Genomic DNA, 17,553 nt, shown 5'->3' with positions numbered 1-17,553 from the left:
TGGAGACTATATTCTCCCACAATCACCATTGGGGAAAACGAATTTTCTAAGTTTAAGAAAAATCTTGGATGTCTTCAAGTGTGGGAAAAAAAAAAAAGATTTTTCTTTTTTCTTTTTTTTTTTTTTTTTGGATTAGGGAAAGCTTTTAAAGTGAGTTTTAAGTTTTTCATCATATGTTTTCATCTAATAAAAATATTTTATCAAATGAAGGGCAGGTACCATCGGATTTGTCAAATTATCATACTAATAAAAGAAAAATGATAAACTACATGAGGACTGTTATTTGGCTTTTTCAGATTCCTTTAAGAGAGCGTTCTAATCTTTTATTATCACTATTATTATATATTATTAACACCCCCCCCCCTCCCATTCTCTTGATAAAATTTCAACAGTAATGAAGGGTGAGTCACAAGACTGTTTTCACAATGATTACTGCTTAGTGGTAAGAAAAGGACCCACCCAATGGTGGGGCCTTGGAAGAAGGGGAAATTCTTCCAAGAATTTCCAACAGAAACACGTGCGCAGTCCCGCAAAGCCCGTTCCCCACTTCCACCACTCCCCCCCACCCCGGGAGCGGAAGGCTGAGGACGCCGAAGTTGTGTGGAAAGGCGGAGCTAACTGAGAGGGAGGCCACAGAAAAAGTGCACTCAGATTTTTGAAGGTCGTAGAGTGAACATCTTAACTATCTCTAGATGCTCAGCCAAAGCCTCAGAAAGAAAACGCAGGAAGATTTTCTATCAGGTGTGCGGAATTCCGGGGAAAAGCTCGGCCCCACCCCACCCCGGCATCCTTTGCGCGGTGCACTCTTCCGGTCGGCCGCAGTCAGCCCGGAGTTGCCATGGAAATCCAGAGGCTCTAGTTATGTCGCTCCAGCGGCCTCCTCCGTCGCGCGTGTTCGTAGAACTGGTTCCTTGGGCTGATCGGGGCCAGGAAAACAATTTGATCACTGGCGGAGAAACGCGGCCCAATGTCTGCCGCCCCTTTTCCTCAACACAGGCCCAAGCCGCGACCCGCGAAGTGCACGTCAGCGGCACTGCGGAGGTGTCTGCTAGTCCTGACCGGGCACAAGTGGCAGTGCGAGTGAGCAGCACCAAGGAGGCAGCGTCGGAGGCTAAGAAGAGTGTTGGCCGTCGCCTAGACTACATCATGCAGTGTCTCCAGCAGCAGGGATTGCAGGTGAGAGTTCAGCAGAGCGGAAACTTCCAGCCTCACGGCACAAAGGGATGGGTGGATGGTTGGGCCCTGACAGAACACTGGTGGGGATGCGGGTGTGGAGATTCTTGGGCGTTTGGAAAGCCTTCGATGCATCATATTTGAAGGCACCACGACCTAGCCAAGTGAATCTTTTTGACCTTTTCATGTTCTAGATGAAAGCAATTCTTGGCCTCAGTAAACTTGCCAAAAAAAAAAATGCAGATTGGGTAGGTTTTTATCTGGTGATTTGTTTTTACATTTGATGAAATGTTAAAACTTGCAATCTTAGATGTAAATACTTGGCTAAGTAGAAAGCTGGGCCCTAAGTTTGCTTTTCTTTTTCTTCCCCCGCCCCCCTTTTTTCTTTTTTGTCATTTTTACTTTATCATGGAACTGGCAAATAAGACGTGACCTGCTTCCTCCGAAGCATGTTAAAGTTTTGTAATGTGTGGTTCTTCAGTATTTTTTTTTTGTAAACAGTATTGCAGGGGGTGAAAAGGTAGCACCCATTTTAAGTTTATAAAAACTCCCTCCAAAATTCTTCAACATTCTTAGTTTTAACTTTTTTTTATAGAACAGTTAAACCGGTGTATTGTGGAAGTGACATATGTGAAATACCTCTACTTAACAGAGATGCCCATGAGACAAATCACCTAATAAATCTTGCCTTAAAGCCCACTCCTAAGAAAAAAATGAGCCAGCTTTATTTTATCCATACAACAACCCTGTTAATCATGTTTTAATATCCCCATTTTCTAGATTAAATGAAGGTAAGTAATGCTCTGAACTTTAGCATAGCAGTATTTGAACTTCTGTGTTCTGAAATCAAAATCTAAGTTGCATCCAACTATCCCAGGCTCCAGATAATTAGAATGAAAGAAAATCGGAAACCATAGACATCAACTGTTTCAGCTTCATTATTTTACAAAGTACTTGGATTCTAAAGAACAAAGATCTTACTTTATGCAGAGTAACATTGAGTTTGTAAAAGTGCAGTCATTCTTGCTTCCAGTCTATTGCTAGAAATACCATAACCCTGAAAAGCAAGTCTGTATTTTAATAAGGAAAATATGGTTATATTGCATTTACAAAAATAAGAGTTATTAAGTCATTTAGGAAAAAATTCTCAAAAGAGATTTATGATTTAGAAGAATTCAAATGCTAATTCTAAATAATGTGAATAAAATGGGCTTACTATATAGAAAAATGTTTCTTAAAAACCTGCTGTCAGTGCCATAATCTTGTTTGAATTAAGTCATTTACATAAAATATAAACTGGGCCCATGTGTCTCTAACTTCTAATATGTAAAACAAAATAAATTACTAAGTCTAGTTTAGAGTAATTACGTTAAGATTCAATGTTTAAGACAAGACAAAGGATAGTAATCTCCCAAATTATCTCTGTTAATGAAGGAAGGCAATCATGTAGATGATTTGTTCAATAAATAATAAATTAAAATTATTTATATTACTTTTCAGGATGAATTACTTGCATTCATAAAGTCCTTATTCATTTTAAACTTGAGAATATTGGGTTGTAAGTTTTATAAATATCATACCCCTACTTAAAAGGCTCCTCATACTTTTAAACTCTTTTGCTTAATATATGGAACTTAACTCTCTTCATTTCCTGTCATCTTTCTCTCCTCTCTTTGTCTAGCTAACTTTTTCCCCTCTTTCCCCAGGCCAAGCACACCTTTTGGCATTCCTTTCCCAGTATAACACAAGTCTCTATTATATGATACTCTACTCCTTAATAAAATATATCACCCTGTGTAACTCTTGATTTACTTGTCTGTATATATTAAACCTCCCCAAAGCAAAGGGCTTTTTTGCATTCATGAGTTGTGTTCATGTGCACCACATAGGTATACATAGTCAAGGGGCAAGGCAGTTTACTGGAGCCTCTTTTATAAGGGCAATTTGTTGAAGAGTCACAAATAAAACAGACTAATATAAGTATGTATGTAATAGAGTAAGAAAGAAAACAATGTTCATTGTACTTGAGGAGTTTCAGTAAGATCTCATAAAAGAAGTGACACTTCTGTCAAATATTAAACAATAATTGAAGGGAAAGCTTTCCTGTTCCTCATTAGAACTCAGCAAACATATATGTTCTGAGCACTATAAGCAGTTCAGAATGGCTAGGACACAGAAGACCTGGGGGACATAAAGGAGAATCAGAGGTAAGATTGATGAAGAAAGCTAGAGGCAGAACATGGAGGAAACTTTGTGTGCCCTACTGAAGAGTTTAGATATTATTAATTATTATTGCTGGGCCTTTTACAAATGCTATTTCATTTAGTATTCCTACCCTATAAAATTAGTACTAAAATTGCTGTTTTACAGATGAGAACTCTCAGGACCAGAGCAATTGTTCACATCTGGGAAGTGGCAGAGTTTAAACTCCAAGAACTTTGATCTCAAAGCCCATGCTCTTGACTACTAAAGTATGTTGCTACTTTATTCTGTTGGCAGTGGGTGATTGAGCAGATGATACTGATCACCCCCACATTTATCTGTTGGCATTTCACATTTGTCTGTTGGCATTTCACATTTGTATGCATGCAGGCCCAACTTCTGTCTGCCAACATATGTGAATTATTTGCCTGAAAATGAAAGTTTTCCCTGGCTACCAGAATTTATTCTGCCTGCATGTGAGGCCAGACAATAATGCTTGGAAATTAATTCCTAACCCCTCATCCTAACAGCCTTCAATTGAAGGCTTAAATGAAACTGGAATGACTGAGGAGACCCCAGCTTCCTTACTCCTTGAGTAGAAAAACTTGGAGGCATGTGTTCTACCCCAGTTGCAGGGTTTTTCTATAGGATTAAATTTGAGTTACCCATAGTAGTAATTTCCTTGACAATGGCTTATTTTCCTTCTCTCTCTTCCCACTCTGGTGTTCTATGGGATCGTATTCAAAATCACCTATACTCAAATCTTTGTCCCAGAATCTGGTCCTGGAGTCACCCAATTTAAGACAGAGAATAATGGAACAGATAGAACATATATATTAACAGTAGTTTTTAATTATTAAGAATGGTAAAAAAATGATGTACTTATAGCTAAATATTTATATAAATCCTTAATTAATGTTCTTTGGACATTAACTGCTATATATATATATATATATATAGTGTATATTTATATATATATTTGATATATATATATATAATCTGTATATATCTATATGGAATATATATACTTGAAGGTTGATGAAAAATTACACTCTAGGAAAATAAGTTATACCACAACCTTGCATGGCAGGCAGTATTTTGTTTCTTAATTTTGTTCATTCAGTAAGTCTAAAAAATTATTCTGTTACTTTTTTTTAACATTTGAAGTTAAACTTTTTTCATATTAGTTTCCAGGTACTTTCCTATTTTTCCATTGTTTTTTCTTGGTTAGTTTAGAAGAACCTTAAAATTATGATTGTTCAGAGTTTATGTCTATCATATATTGCAAAAGTTTTCTCCCAGTTTCTTATTTATCATATAATTTAGCTTATACTTGTGAATATTCAAAATTTTGAATTTTTATTTACCCAAATTCATTCATCTTTTCTGTATGTTTTCCGCTTTCAATGTAATGCTTATTGGGTCCTTCCTAAGCGTGATGTCATATAGCCATTAACTGATATGTCTGAAATATTAAGGGACCCTTGAAAATGCATTAAATGTTATGTTTTATTTTTACCTTGGTATAAGAATAAGAGTTTTGTAAATAACTGTACTGAGACAAAGTATTGAATTCTGTCATTCCCTTATTGTATTTGCAGGAACCTATCTTAAACTGCCTTTACTAATAAAAAAATATTTCTTTACCTAACTGAAAAGTTGTAATATGAGTAATCAAGTATAATATGGTCAAGACTCTATTTTGATGTAGTTCCCTTGGCTTCATCTGCATCTTCCTGCATGATACAAAATGACTGCAACAATCTGAAGCCTTACATCAAATACTATATCTTAAAAAGACAATTGTGCTTATTAATGTATCCATGTTAAAAAAAAAAAAAAACCTGCAATTCACTCTAACTGGATAATTTAAACTTGTCTTTGTGGCCAGGGAAATGCAGTAGACCAGTTTAGATTGGATATCTGTCCATCTTTTAACCTAATCCTGGGGCAAGTCAGACATGATATCAAGGCAATAAAGACTTATGGGGGTGTCTCTGAATCATAGGACTTCTGCTCTGAAAGAGTAGGGAAAAATATACGATATGAGGATTCCATATTGCCTTTTTTGCCTGTTGCTTTAAAATGTTCCAGATTATTGTTTTTTTGCAGTCTTCAGATGTTCTGGAATTGGGTTATATTAGTAGCACACTATTTAAATTATTAACATCTTTATAAAATCTTTGAGGGAGAATTCTGACCTCGTTATTGTTCCCCTGAAATGATTTCCTATCTGCAAGGAGTGGTACATGTTAAATGGCAAAATGGGAATACAATCAGAAATTCCAGATAGTGGGAAATCCTATAGGACAAATAAGACTTCTCTGTTCATATTTTACATTATATTTATATGTTCATTTTAGGATAATTGCCGATTTTGCAGTATTGTGTCCTAGTCCATTTATTCAGTTATTTTTTCTGTAAAGTTTTATGGTTTTCTTCATGTTTGCCTTTTTATGAAAACAACTGGCTATTAATGTTATTCTCATATTGACCAATTCATTGTATTTATATATAAAAGTGCTTAATTGGGAAAACGTAATGAATTATGCTTGTATAATTCAATATTTTTTAGGCTTACCTGGTATTGGCATGGTTTCTCAATATTGGCACTGTTAACATTTTGTATCATCTAATTCTTTGTCATCCGGGGCTATGCATTGATGTTCAGCAACATTCCTGGCCCATAACCATAGGGTAACCAAAATGTGCCTATTTACTTTAAACTGATTTTCTCATGTCTTAGGAACCTCCTCACTTCCAGACTAACGGGAACACTTGGTCACTTTGTCTATCTACTACGTAATGGCAGTGTGCTTTTCTTCCTACATTGTGATAATCAGAAATGTTCTACACATTGGCAATGTCTCCTGGAGGACAAAATCATCCTCTGGTTGAGAACCACTTATAGACATACAACTTATAGATATACAAGAGATCTCATACTCTCCATGGAAGCCCACCAGCTAAATGGGAATATAACTATAGGAAACAGACTCAGGTTTATTTTTATTTCTTTTTTATTGGTTGTCCAAAACATTACAAAGCTCTTGACATATCATATTTCATACATTTGATTCAAGTGGGTTATGAACTCCCATTTTTACCCCAAATACAGATTGCAGAATCACATCGGTTACACATCCACATTTTTACATAATGCCATACTAGTAACTGTTGTATTCTGCTACCTTTCCTATCCTCTACTATCCCCGCTCCCCTCCAGACTCAGGTTTATATAGCATGCTACAGCAAAGAATGCATCCCAAAGGACTTTAGGAATATTTCAGAACTGAGGAGTAAGTTGGAGTCTTTTAATAGGTTTTAGACTGATGCTAAATTGTTCTAAGAAGGATCAGTGAAACAAGGGCAACATGGTAATTGGCTATTTTATTATTTTTTTCCCCAATAGGAAATCCAGAGCATTAAAGTTCGGCTAGAGCTACCTTCAGTTAAAGCTCAATAATCAAGCAGTAAAGGTTGCAAGTTGCGAATGCAGTTAGGTTCTTTTCAATTAGAAACTTAGAAACTGTAATTCTGTTAAAAACTTTGGGTTCTTTCTGTATTTTCTTGGAAGCATTGTTTATATTCTCCTTAGACCTTCTTAGTGATTGCCAACAGGCAATTTTCACTTCCCCATTCCCTATATCATTTGTATTTTCAAAATTTAGTAAATATGTGGTTATATTAATAAGAAAGATAGCTATTTTATATAGATTGCTTTCAAAATTTCTCAAGCTTCCCTTTATGAATCACTGGGCTAAATGAAGTAACTGTTTTACTGCTTCTAAGATTTTTTTCTTTTTCAGAGAGAAAAATGCTAGGGCCTAAAGTAAAGAAAGGATGGTCTTTTCTGTAATACTCCAATGTCCATGTGCAAGAAATGAATGACAACTCACACCTTAGATAAAAATTTGTTCAAGATGGATAATATACTTAAGTGTAAATGTTAAGCAAGTGGCATCATTGCTTATTATCAGAGTAGGAATCTGAGTACTTCTTCCAGTGCATCTTGGTTTGGGAGTCACTAAGAAAACACAAGCAATCAAGCACTGGATAAAGCAACACTTTACTCACATTAAGAACAAACAGCAAAATCAACTTCAGTAGTAAGTATCAATCTCCCACAGTCAGCAAATCCCTCCACAGGGGAATTGGCCAGCATGTCTATCTCTTCTGCTGCTATAAAAAAGACCCCATCCTTTCCCCAGTGGGGACAGCTATAGCAATGGAGTTGTCTAGGCGCCATGTAATACACACACTTAATAGAACAAAGGATTCCACATTAAGCCTGAAATAGGGAAAGATTCCCATGCAAGGCAATAAACTCAGTGCCCAACATAAGCTATGAGGATACTTTCTCTCTTACAAGGAAGTGTTCTAAGATCTAGATCCAAGGTCTAGATCCAAGTTCTAGACCACAGGCAGCTGAGAAGGGACTTAAGACCTGAATGAACAAGACTGTCTTTCCCAGCAGTAAAATATGAAACTTTTAGGAGAAAGTAAAAGAAAAAAATCTATGTGACCTTAAGTTTGAAGATGAGTTTTTAGATTTATTACCAAAAGCATAATCCATAAACTAAAAAAAAAAAGATAAATTGTACCTTATCACTTTTTAAAAATTGCTTTGTGAAAAACAGTGTTAGGGAGCTGGGAATGTAGCTCAGTTGGTAGAGCACTTGCCTAGCATGTACAATGCTCTGGGTTCAATCCCTAGCACCACTAAAAAAGAAAGAAAGAAAAAAACTCTTAGAAAAATGAAAAGACAATCTAAGTCTAGGAGAAAATATCTGTAAATTACATATCTGACAAAGAACTTCAAGAATATATATACACACACACACACATATATAACTTATTCAACAATAATACAAACAGCTCAATAAAATTCACAAAAAGTTATACACAGACATTTCTTCAAAGACATACAAAAGGCAAATATATACATGAAAATATGGTTCAGTATTACTTTTCATTAGGGAAATGTAAATTAAAACCACAATGATGTGTCACTGTGTACCTATTAGAACCCAATATGATGGTACCAAATGCTGAAGAGGATGTAGAGCAATAGTAGTTCTCAATCAATCATTGGTGGTGAAATTGCAAAATGATGTATTCTTTGGAAGATAGTCTTATAGTTTCTTATAAAGTTAAATGTAGACTTATCATAGAAACAAGCACCTCTGATAATTTATCCAAGTGAATTGAAAATTTATGTCCATATGAAAATCTTCACTTGAATGTTAATAGCACCTTTATTTGTAATTTCTAAAACTGGAAGCAACCAAGATGTTTCTCATCAGCAAATAGATAAACAGTATGATATATCTATGCAAAAGAATATTATTCAGCAATAAAAAGTACAGAAATCAATTTATAGAACATCATGAGTGAAACTTACATGTATATTGCTAATTGAAAACAACCAACCCCAAAAGGATTCCATTCATGTGATTCTGGAAAAGGCAAAACTGTGGAGACAAATCAGATCAGTGATTGATAGGGATTGTTGGAGAAGCAAGTGGTTGACTGTAAAGGGGATACACAGAGGAAACTTTAAAGTGAAAGAATTATTATTCATGGTACTGGCATGGTGGATATATAATTTCATGCATTTGTCAAAAACCATAGAGTTGTAGATCACAAAGAGTGAACATTAACATATGTGAAGTAGAAAAAAGGCATTAAACAGGCTGTAAGAGGATCAATCCAAAAGTAGATTTCAGAGTGTGACACATAAACCTAACTCTATTATAAATGAATGGCATTACTACACTGAAAGTGTTGTGGGAAGGAAGGGAGTAGCCTTGGAAAATGGTGGTTTTTACTGGAAATTCTGAGATAAAAATGAAAAGCACATAAACCCTATACTCTAGTTGGTAAATTTGTTTTCCAAGGGGGTGTACATTAACAATTCTGAATCTGCTTTACACATATACTAGCATTGAATAAATAAGTGGATGGTGGGTGGTGAGGACCAGGTTTCTCAGTATTAAAGATAGGAGAGTTATAATGACCTCTCTGATTCTGACTTAGAGCTGAAAAAATCAGCAGGAACCCATGTTTACCTTCCTAAAGATGGAAAGATATAGAAACAATCCTAGATATGTATGTATGTATGCATTAGGATACATCATCTAGCTCTTCCACTAAAGAGGGCCTAGAAGGAATAACTCTTAAGTGGTAGTAAACAGTTGTAGCATTAAGATTTTGGTCCTAAATCCCAATCTCAGAAGGTACTTTGCTTCTTGAAGAAATAGTCAGGTTTAGAGCTGGGGCAGGAAAAGTACATGAGCCTGACACACTGTACCAGAAAGTAAAAAGAAGTGCTCAAAAAATAAAGGATAGATGTATGTCAAAGGTCTATAGGTTCCAACTTCAATCCTAAAGTCTGTATTTATTGAGTATGGAGTGCACTTAATGTCTTGCCTCTAATTAATAAAGTATAGAAAGAAAAAAAATAGTAACTTTATAATGAAGGAACCTGGCAATACTTCCTTAACCAAGTGACCAAGGTTAACATCATGAGTAATGTAGATATGTTGTAATGAAAAAGGCATTTTACTTCTATCATATTCTTTCCTAAGATAATCTCAGTCTAACCACAAGAAAAATGCAAAACAAACCAAATTAAGGTTTGTAAAATATATGACCAAAACTTTCAAGATCATGAAAATGGGAAGACTGAGAAACTGTTACAGATCAAAAGAGATGAATTAATGTAATATAGTATCATGGATTTGATCCTGGAATAGTAAAAAGGACACTAGTGTAAAAACTTATGAAATCTAAATAAAGTTTGGGCCTTAGTTAATGGTAATGCACCAATGTTGGCCAAATCCATTATAATAACTTTTTTTTTCTTTTAGTACTGGGAATTGAACCCAGGAGTGCTTTACCACTGAGCCACATCCCCAGTCCTTTTTTATTGAGACAGGCTCTCGAAGGTTGCTGAGGCTGGCCCCAAACTTGCAGTCCTCCTACCTCAGCCTCCCACATTGCTGGAATTATAGGTGCGCACCACTGTGCCTGGCTGTCAAAATAATTTAAGATAATAAGATCAGAGAAGTCTGAAACTGATGTATATGACATTCTATACCAGCTTAGCAACTTTTTTTCCCCCCTTCTTTTTTGCTACTGAGTATTGAACCCAAGGATGTTTAACCACTCAGGTCAGCCATGTTCCTAGCACTTTTTATTTTATTTGGGATCTGGCTAAATTGCTTGGGGCCTCACTAACATGCTAAAGCTGGTCTCAACCTGTGATCCTCCTACCTCAGCCTTTTCTTTAAATTTAATATTATCCCAACGAAAAAGTCTATTTTAAAAAGGCTGAGAACAGAATGTAGGATATATTTATGAAAAAGTCTAGCCAGGCTTGGTGGTACACACCCATAATCCCTGTAGTTTGGGAGACTGAGACAGGAAGATCTCCAGTTCAAGGCCAGCCTCAGAAAATTAGAGAGGCCCTATGCAAACAAGTCCAACCCTGTCTCAAAATAAAAAAATAGGGCTGGGGATGTGGCTCAGTGGTTAAGCTCCCTGGGTTAAATCCCCAGTACCACAAAAAAACAAACAGTAAAATATAGACATTGACCTAGATATATTTATATGCACTGATAGATGGTTTAGTAAAATTTTTACTAAAATATTAATAGTAATAGGGTTTGGGGATATTACTTTTTGTCTTTTTCTCTAGTATTAGATTTTCTTTAATTAACATGTTTATATTTTTTAAATAACACTATTAAAAATAAGATTTTCTTTCCAGCTTCCTTTCCTAAAAGTGTTTCTATAATAAATTTTTAATCAGAAGTTTTATATGTATGAAGTAGAGAAAAAAATGAAAAAAGTGATATCAAAGGTGGACCAAAAGTATATTTACATATCATAAAAGAATATTAAATGACAGAAAAATAACTTGTTAACATCAGTGAAAAAACTGATTATAAGCCATATTTGTGTATGCACACAATTCTTTTTCATACTTATCTTTGTTCTAAATTTTCAACAATGAACAGGTATTACTGTTTTAATTTTAAAAATTCACATTAATATTTTCATGGGAGTGACAGATAACAGAGCTACAATTGGAACTTCAGTTCATATACCAGATTAAAGCTTTTAGAATTTTTCTGGATAATATCAATTGCTTATACTTAGTTTATGTTTTAAACTTTAGATACAGCCATCTTCCTTACAACTTGCAATTATTATTTGACATAATAATTATTATATACTTATTTAACATATATTTTGAAAGATACAAAGAATTTTATAAAATGTTATACTTGTTCCCAAGGATGAATTTTAAAACTTTTTTGAAAACTAAATAATAAATTTAACTTTTTTATTAGAATTATGTACCAGTATTAACCTAGAGAATCAAAAAAAGTTTTAATATTACTTTTCTAAAAATAAACAGACCCAAGTTCACTGTTTTAGAAAAAAAAAATTTAATTGGCGTAAACATCAGGAATTTGTTTTCTGTTTTGGAGGCTGGAAGTCTGAAATAAGAATGCTAGCATGGTCAGATTCTGGTGAAGGGGTTCTTTCCTGGTGCCTGAGAGATCAAGTTCCCTTGAGTCTCAGTCTCATGGAATTAATATCATAAGACTAGGACTCCACCTTCCTGACCTAATTAATTCCCAAAGGCCCCATCTCCAGTTAACATCACATTGAAGGTTATAGCTTCAACATAAGAATTTTGAGAAGACAATTTGATTCAAACCTTTACATCCCTGTCCCTTGCACTCACCACCAAATTCATAACCTTATCACATGCAAAATACATTCATACTGTTCCAATGATCTCCAGAGTCTAACTTATTCCAGTATTAACTCTGAAGTGGTCATCTAAATATCATCTAAATCACTTGTGAATCTAGACAAGTAATGTACTTCCAAAATACAATGGTGAGATGGGAATATGAAAAACATTCCTTATACTCCAAAAAGGAGAAATAAGAAAAATGGAAAGGGTGAGAGTTTCCAAGGAACTCCAAAACCTAGCAAGGCAAATTCCATTAGACCTTAAGGCTTGAGAATGATTTTCTTTAGTTCCATAATCTGTCCTCTAGGACCTTAGAGTAGAAGTGTCACCCCCACAGTTCTACATGGGGTGGGGGGTGGGGGGTCCTTCTCCTGGTGGCTCTGAATAGTGATCCTGCCTCCAAGGCTTTAAGAGGAGTTTATCTGACCTGTTGAAACTGAGGTATGGCCTTAATGATCTGAATCACATTGGGCATAATTTTTCCCTTTTTTATTTTTTTAGGATAATGTGTTGTTGTTGTTGTTTTGGTACTGGGGATCAAACCCAAGGTGCATTACTACTGAGCTGTATCTCCAGCCCTTTATATTTTTTATTTTGAGACAGATTCTTATCACATTGCTGAGAACCTTGCCAAGTTGCTGAGACTGGCCTTGAAACTTGTGATCCTTCTGCTTCAGCTTCAGAAACATTTTTATCATAATAGTATAACATCTACTTTGCTGAGTGGCTTTTTTTGTCAAGTACTTTACATACAGCTTAAATTTTCATAGCAATTTTATGTGATATACATAAAATATATTCTACATTCTGTTCTCAGTCTTTTTATTTGTGTGTGTGTGTTTTTGTTGTTTGAATTTTTTTTATTTTTTATTTGTTTTAATTAGTTACACATGACAGTACAATGATCTTGACATATCATACATTTGAATCAGATGGGATATAATTTCTAATTTTTCTGAGTGTACAGGTTGCAGAATTACATTGGTCATGCAGTCACGTATATACCCACAGCAATAATAATGTCTATTTTATTCTGCTGTTCTTCCATTACCCCCTACCCCTCCTCTCCCCTCCCATCACTTCTCTCTACCCAATCTAATGTGACCCACTTCTTTTTTTTTCTCACATCATCATACCCGAATTCTGTATAACGTAGGGGGTCTCCTTCCCTCTTCCATGCAATTCCCCTTCTCCCTCCTTTGCCCTCCCACCTCTCTTCCCTATCTAGAGGTAATTTTCTTCTCATGCTCTTCCTCCCTACCCCATTTTGAGTTACCTCCCTTATATCAGAGAAAACATTCGTCTCAGCCTTTTTAAACTAAACTAGATATTAACCTGATTTTATAAATTTAGAAACTGAGGCTCAAAAAAATTGAGTAAATTGCTGGGCGCTATAGTGCACACCTGTAATACCAGAGGCTCAGGAGAGGGAGGCAGAAGGATGGAGAGTCCAAAGCCAGCCTCAGCAAAAGTGAGGCTCTAAGCAACTCAGTGAAACCTTGTCTCTAAATAAAATTCACAATAGAGGTGGGAATGTGACTTAGTGGTCAAGTGCCCCTAAGTTCAATCCCCAGAGTTAAAAAAAAAAAAATGGTAACTTGGCCAAAAGGTACAAATAATAGTTATTCAGTAAGTTTATGTTACTTATAAATTTTTTGTGCATTATTTATAAGTAAATTTTAAAAATACTGAGACTCCTCTGACATTAAATATGTTATGCAGTGTGTACAAACAGTTCCTCATATTATGCTGCCCTACGTTCATACTTCCTTTATATTCTACAAATATATAATTATGATCAAATTTTAAGCAAATATTTGTAGGTTTCTTAATTTATTTTGTGTCACTTTTAGGACAGTTTTAAAATATCAGGCAATACAGGGTTTTTTGTGGTTTTTTTTTATTATTCTTATGTCTTCCTGATTTTCATAAGTTCAGGTTTCTGGTTTATGCCTTAGAGCAATTATATTTAATAGCCACACACTTAGTAATCATCCTCTTGTACTTTCTGTTTCAGGCAGAAAATGTAACTGTGACAAAGGATTTTAGAAGAGTGGAAAATGCTTATCACATGGAAGCAGAAGTATGTACTTAGCAAATAACTGGAAACAGCATGATTTTGTGGAGACAACTTGTCATTTAGTTTTATTTTTGCAAAAAAATATACCAGAGACATGCTTCTCGTAGTTTTGATAAAAGATTATTTTTCTCAAAATAATTTTTGATGTTATATAGATGATCTTTTAAATATATTTAATGAGATTTAAGAGAAGTTATTTAAAATGCAATAAAAATAGCAACAGGGAAATAGCAGTTAAATACCACCTGAATAAACTTTTAGTAAAATTATTGCCTGGTGAGCAGGAAATACTACAGGAAAGAAATTTCTCTTAGATAAAGAGTAAATGAATAGGGAGGGGAAGAATAGAAATTCAGTGGATTAGATAAAGGGGAATGAAGGAAAAGGGAGGGTCTAGGAATAAGAAAGACAAGGGAATGAATCTAACATGAATTTCCTATGTATATATATGAATACATCATAGTGAATCCCCACATCAGGTACATCTACAAGACTGGGATCTAATTAGAATAAGACATACTTCATGTTTGTATAAATATCTTAAAATATACTCTACTGTCGTGTATAACTAAAAAGAACAAGTAAAATTTAAAAAGAGTAAATGAAAAAAGTCATAAAGGATTGAAACACATTTTAACATTCTTTTATTCCACAATGCAACTTAACTGTGTTTTAATAAGTATTATTTGGAAATAAAAACTGCTTTTCCTTTACACAAATTAAAAAAAGGGGGGGGGGGGGCTAGGGATATAGCTCAGTGGTTGAGCACTTGCCTGTGAGGCTCTGGGTTCAGTGTCCAGCACCACACACACACACACACACACACAAAGAGGGAATCATTTAAGTATACTTAATTGATGATAACATTATTTAGAGCCTACAACTGTCTCAGCTTTTTACTTTCCTTTAAAGTGTGATGATTAGGATATTTTTTATGGAATCAGAATATGTTTCTGAAACCACATGTTTGGGGTATGTGCTTAATCCATGTTGCCTCCTTGTCACAGGAGAAAAAGAACAGTGAGGTTAGAATGGAATCTTGTTTACCCAGTCAGAGAATCTTTGTTTTTAGAAGTAGGAAGTACCTCAAGGTATCACCTAGTCCTATCTTCAGGCAGAGATAGATTATTTTTTCTCTAATTTTTCTATTAGGTTTAGATCACTTAGATCTAGACTTCTTAAAGGGCATATAATAAGAATTAGAGTGAAAAACTGGAATCCTGTCTTTTTATCTCTTGAGATAGTAAACAATATTCTGTTTGTTATCTCCTGGTAACAGTTTTGTGATTTCACCATTTTAATGTAACTATTTCAAGGAAATTTAAAATTACTTATTATGATTTTAGTGATCCATTTGGCAAAAGTATACTCGTGGGGACTAAAAAAATATCTTTCAAAACAAAATGAAGAACAGTCTAAATTACAGAGGTTGAAAGTTGGGAGTATGCTGTAGCATTTCAATAGTAGATACTACCTGTTAGAGCTTCAGATTGTAACACAGAGGAGCAAATTATCTTAGTTAAAGAGGTTTATTGTGAGGGTATATCAAGGAGAAAAGAGGAGGAAAAAAATAGTCCCATATTTCATGAAAAACTGGCATATTTTCCAGACCACAGAGTTTTGTAGAGATTGAACTTTCAGGTACAAAGAGTACATTAACATTAGAACTGCTTGTTTTAAGAAATAACTAAATGATGACTTAACTAAACTCTCCTCCTTTTCCTTCTGCTTTAACTTGCCTTTTTAATGTATTATATTCAATTTTCTTAAGAGAATATCTGATTACATTTTGTATAGAGCTCTCTGGAAATCAGAACTCACATTATATTATACAATACAATACATGATTGTCCTTAGATTAGCACCAGTAGTAGATATTATCTAAAATATCCAAATTTACAGGAGCAGAAAATAGAGTGTGAAGGGGGTGTGTGTGGAATAGGAGATCTTGTTCAACAGGCATAAAGTTACAGTTATATAGGATGAATAAGTTCTAGATATCTACTCTACAACATAGTAGCTATAATTAGTTTGGTATTATGCACTTACGAATTTAAGAGGGTAGATTTCATGTTTTAATGTTCTTACCACAGAAAGAAAAACAAAACAGCAAATACCACAAGAAAACATTGCAAAGTGATAAATAGGTTTATGGTCTTCATTATGTTGCTTGTGGTAATGGTAACACAGGTTACTTTAAAATTCGACAAATTGTATATGTAAAATGTGTGCGGTTTTTTGGTTTGTCCATTATACTTTAATAAAGCTGTAAATAAATTTTAAAAAGATTAATGGACATTACTTTTCCACATAATATCTGAAATTTTCATTCTGAAAGGCATTTTAAAGATGTTTTAGCTAACCTCCCACCACTTGGCTGTTCCCCTTTGGTTTAAGAATAAACATGTTGAAGGTTAGAAAGTTTCTAAATGACTTCATTAAATGTAGATGAGTGAATATGTGTGGGAAGTGGGAGTTGGATTAAAAACCGGGCTTTGAGATTCCTATATTGGTACACTTGTCACTTCTTTTGTTCTTTCTTATAATAATCTCAGTGTCAAGAGAGATTTTAAAGCCTGAAATATTAGAGGCATTCACTAATGTATATCAAAAGAAAAAGTAGTGTAGCACTCATAAGAATTTCCCCCTCCCTGTTCCCACTTATTTTTCCTGAATGCCTCCCATTATAGCTGGGACTTAGAGAGGCTGCCTTTGCTAAAAGCAGTGACTCTTTACCTAGATCTGCAGTTGCTGTCATGGGTAACTGAAAGCAAGAGAAAGCTTAGCATCTCTGCCTTTATTTTATATTTGTTTCCTTTATTACCTTAAACTTTGGATTGTGTTCCTGCTTAGTTCTGCACATTGGTATATTAATCTTCTAAGGAGTGTTTATCGAAAAACTTCACATCATGTACAACCATAAGAATAGAATCCTAATTAGAATAAGTTATACTCCATGTATGTATAATATGTCAAAAATACTCTACTGTTATATATATCTAAAAAGAACAAATAAATAAAACCCTCTAGTAATACAAGGTTTATTAGCCCTAAATTTACCATACTTATCTGTTTGTCTTGAAGACAGAGACAACATTTACAGCATCTCTTATTTCAGACCTCTGGGGTGGCACCTATAAGTCTTCAAGCTTGTCCTAAACCTTCCTGGAAATTATTCCATGTTTTAGTTAGCTTTTTCACCACTGTGATCAAAAAGCATGACAAACAATTTTAGAGGAAAAGTTTATTAGGCATTCACCATTTCAGAGGTCTCAGTCCATAGATATAGCAGACTCCATTGCTCTGGGCCCGAGGTGAGGCA

The 17,553-nt window shown here is 34.6% G+C and overlaps 1 protein-coding gene across 4 annotated transcripts in view; it reads left to right on the top strand.

The window, feature by feature from the left end:
- Window positions 1–717: 717 nt before the first annotated feature.
- The window catches only part of Irak1bp1 (interleukin 1 receptor associated kinase 1 binding protein 1), a 29,923-nt gene continuing 13,087 nt past the window's right edge, over window positions 718–17,553 (top strand). The window contains exons 1-2 of one of the 4 annotated variants that reach the window (XM_046420685.2): window positions 771–1,176; window positions 14,169–14,234. In XM_046420685.2, coding sequence (XP_046276641.1) covers window positions 862–1,176; window positions 14,169–14,234 — 381 coding nt within the window. In that variant the 5' untranslated portion in view covers window positions 771–861. Of the gene's footprint in view, window positions 1,177–14,168; window positions 14,235–17,553 lie in introns of all 4 variants that reach the window. The other 3 variants (XM_046420686.2, XM_046420688.2, XM_046420690.2) reach the window with 3 other exon arrangements.

This window comes from Marmota monax, unplaced genomic scaffold, assembly GCF_021218885.2.
Source record: "Marmota monax isolate L192 unplaced genomic scaffold, Marmota_monax_Labrador192_F-V1.1 WCK01_AAM20220418_F8-fsc00365, whole genome shotgun sequence".
In the NCBI taxonomy this organism is placed as follows: domain Eukaryota; kingdom Metazoa; phylum Chordata; class Mammalia; order Rodentia; family Sciuridae; genus Marmota; species Marmota monax.
Note: the sequence above shows the minus strand (reverse complement) of the source record. Positions and strands in the feature narration are given on the sequence as shown.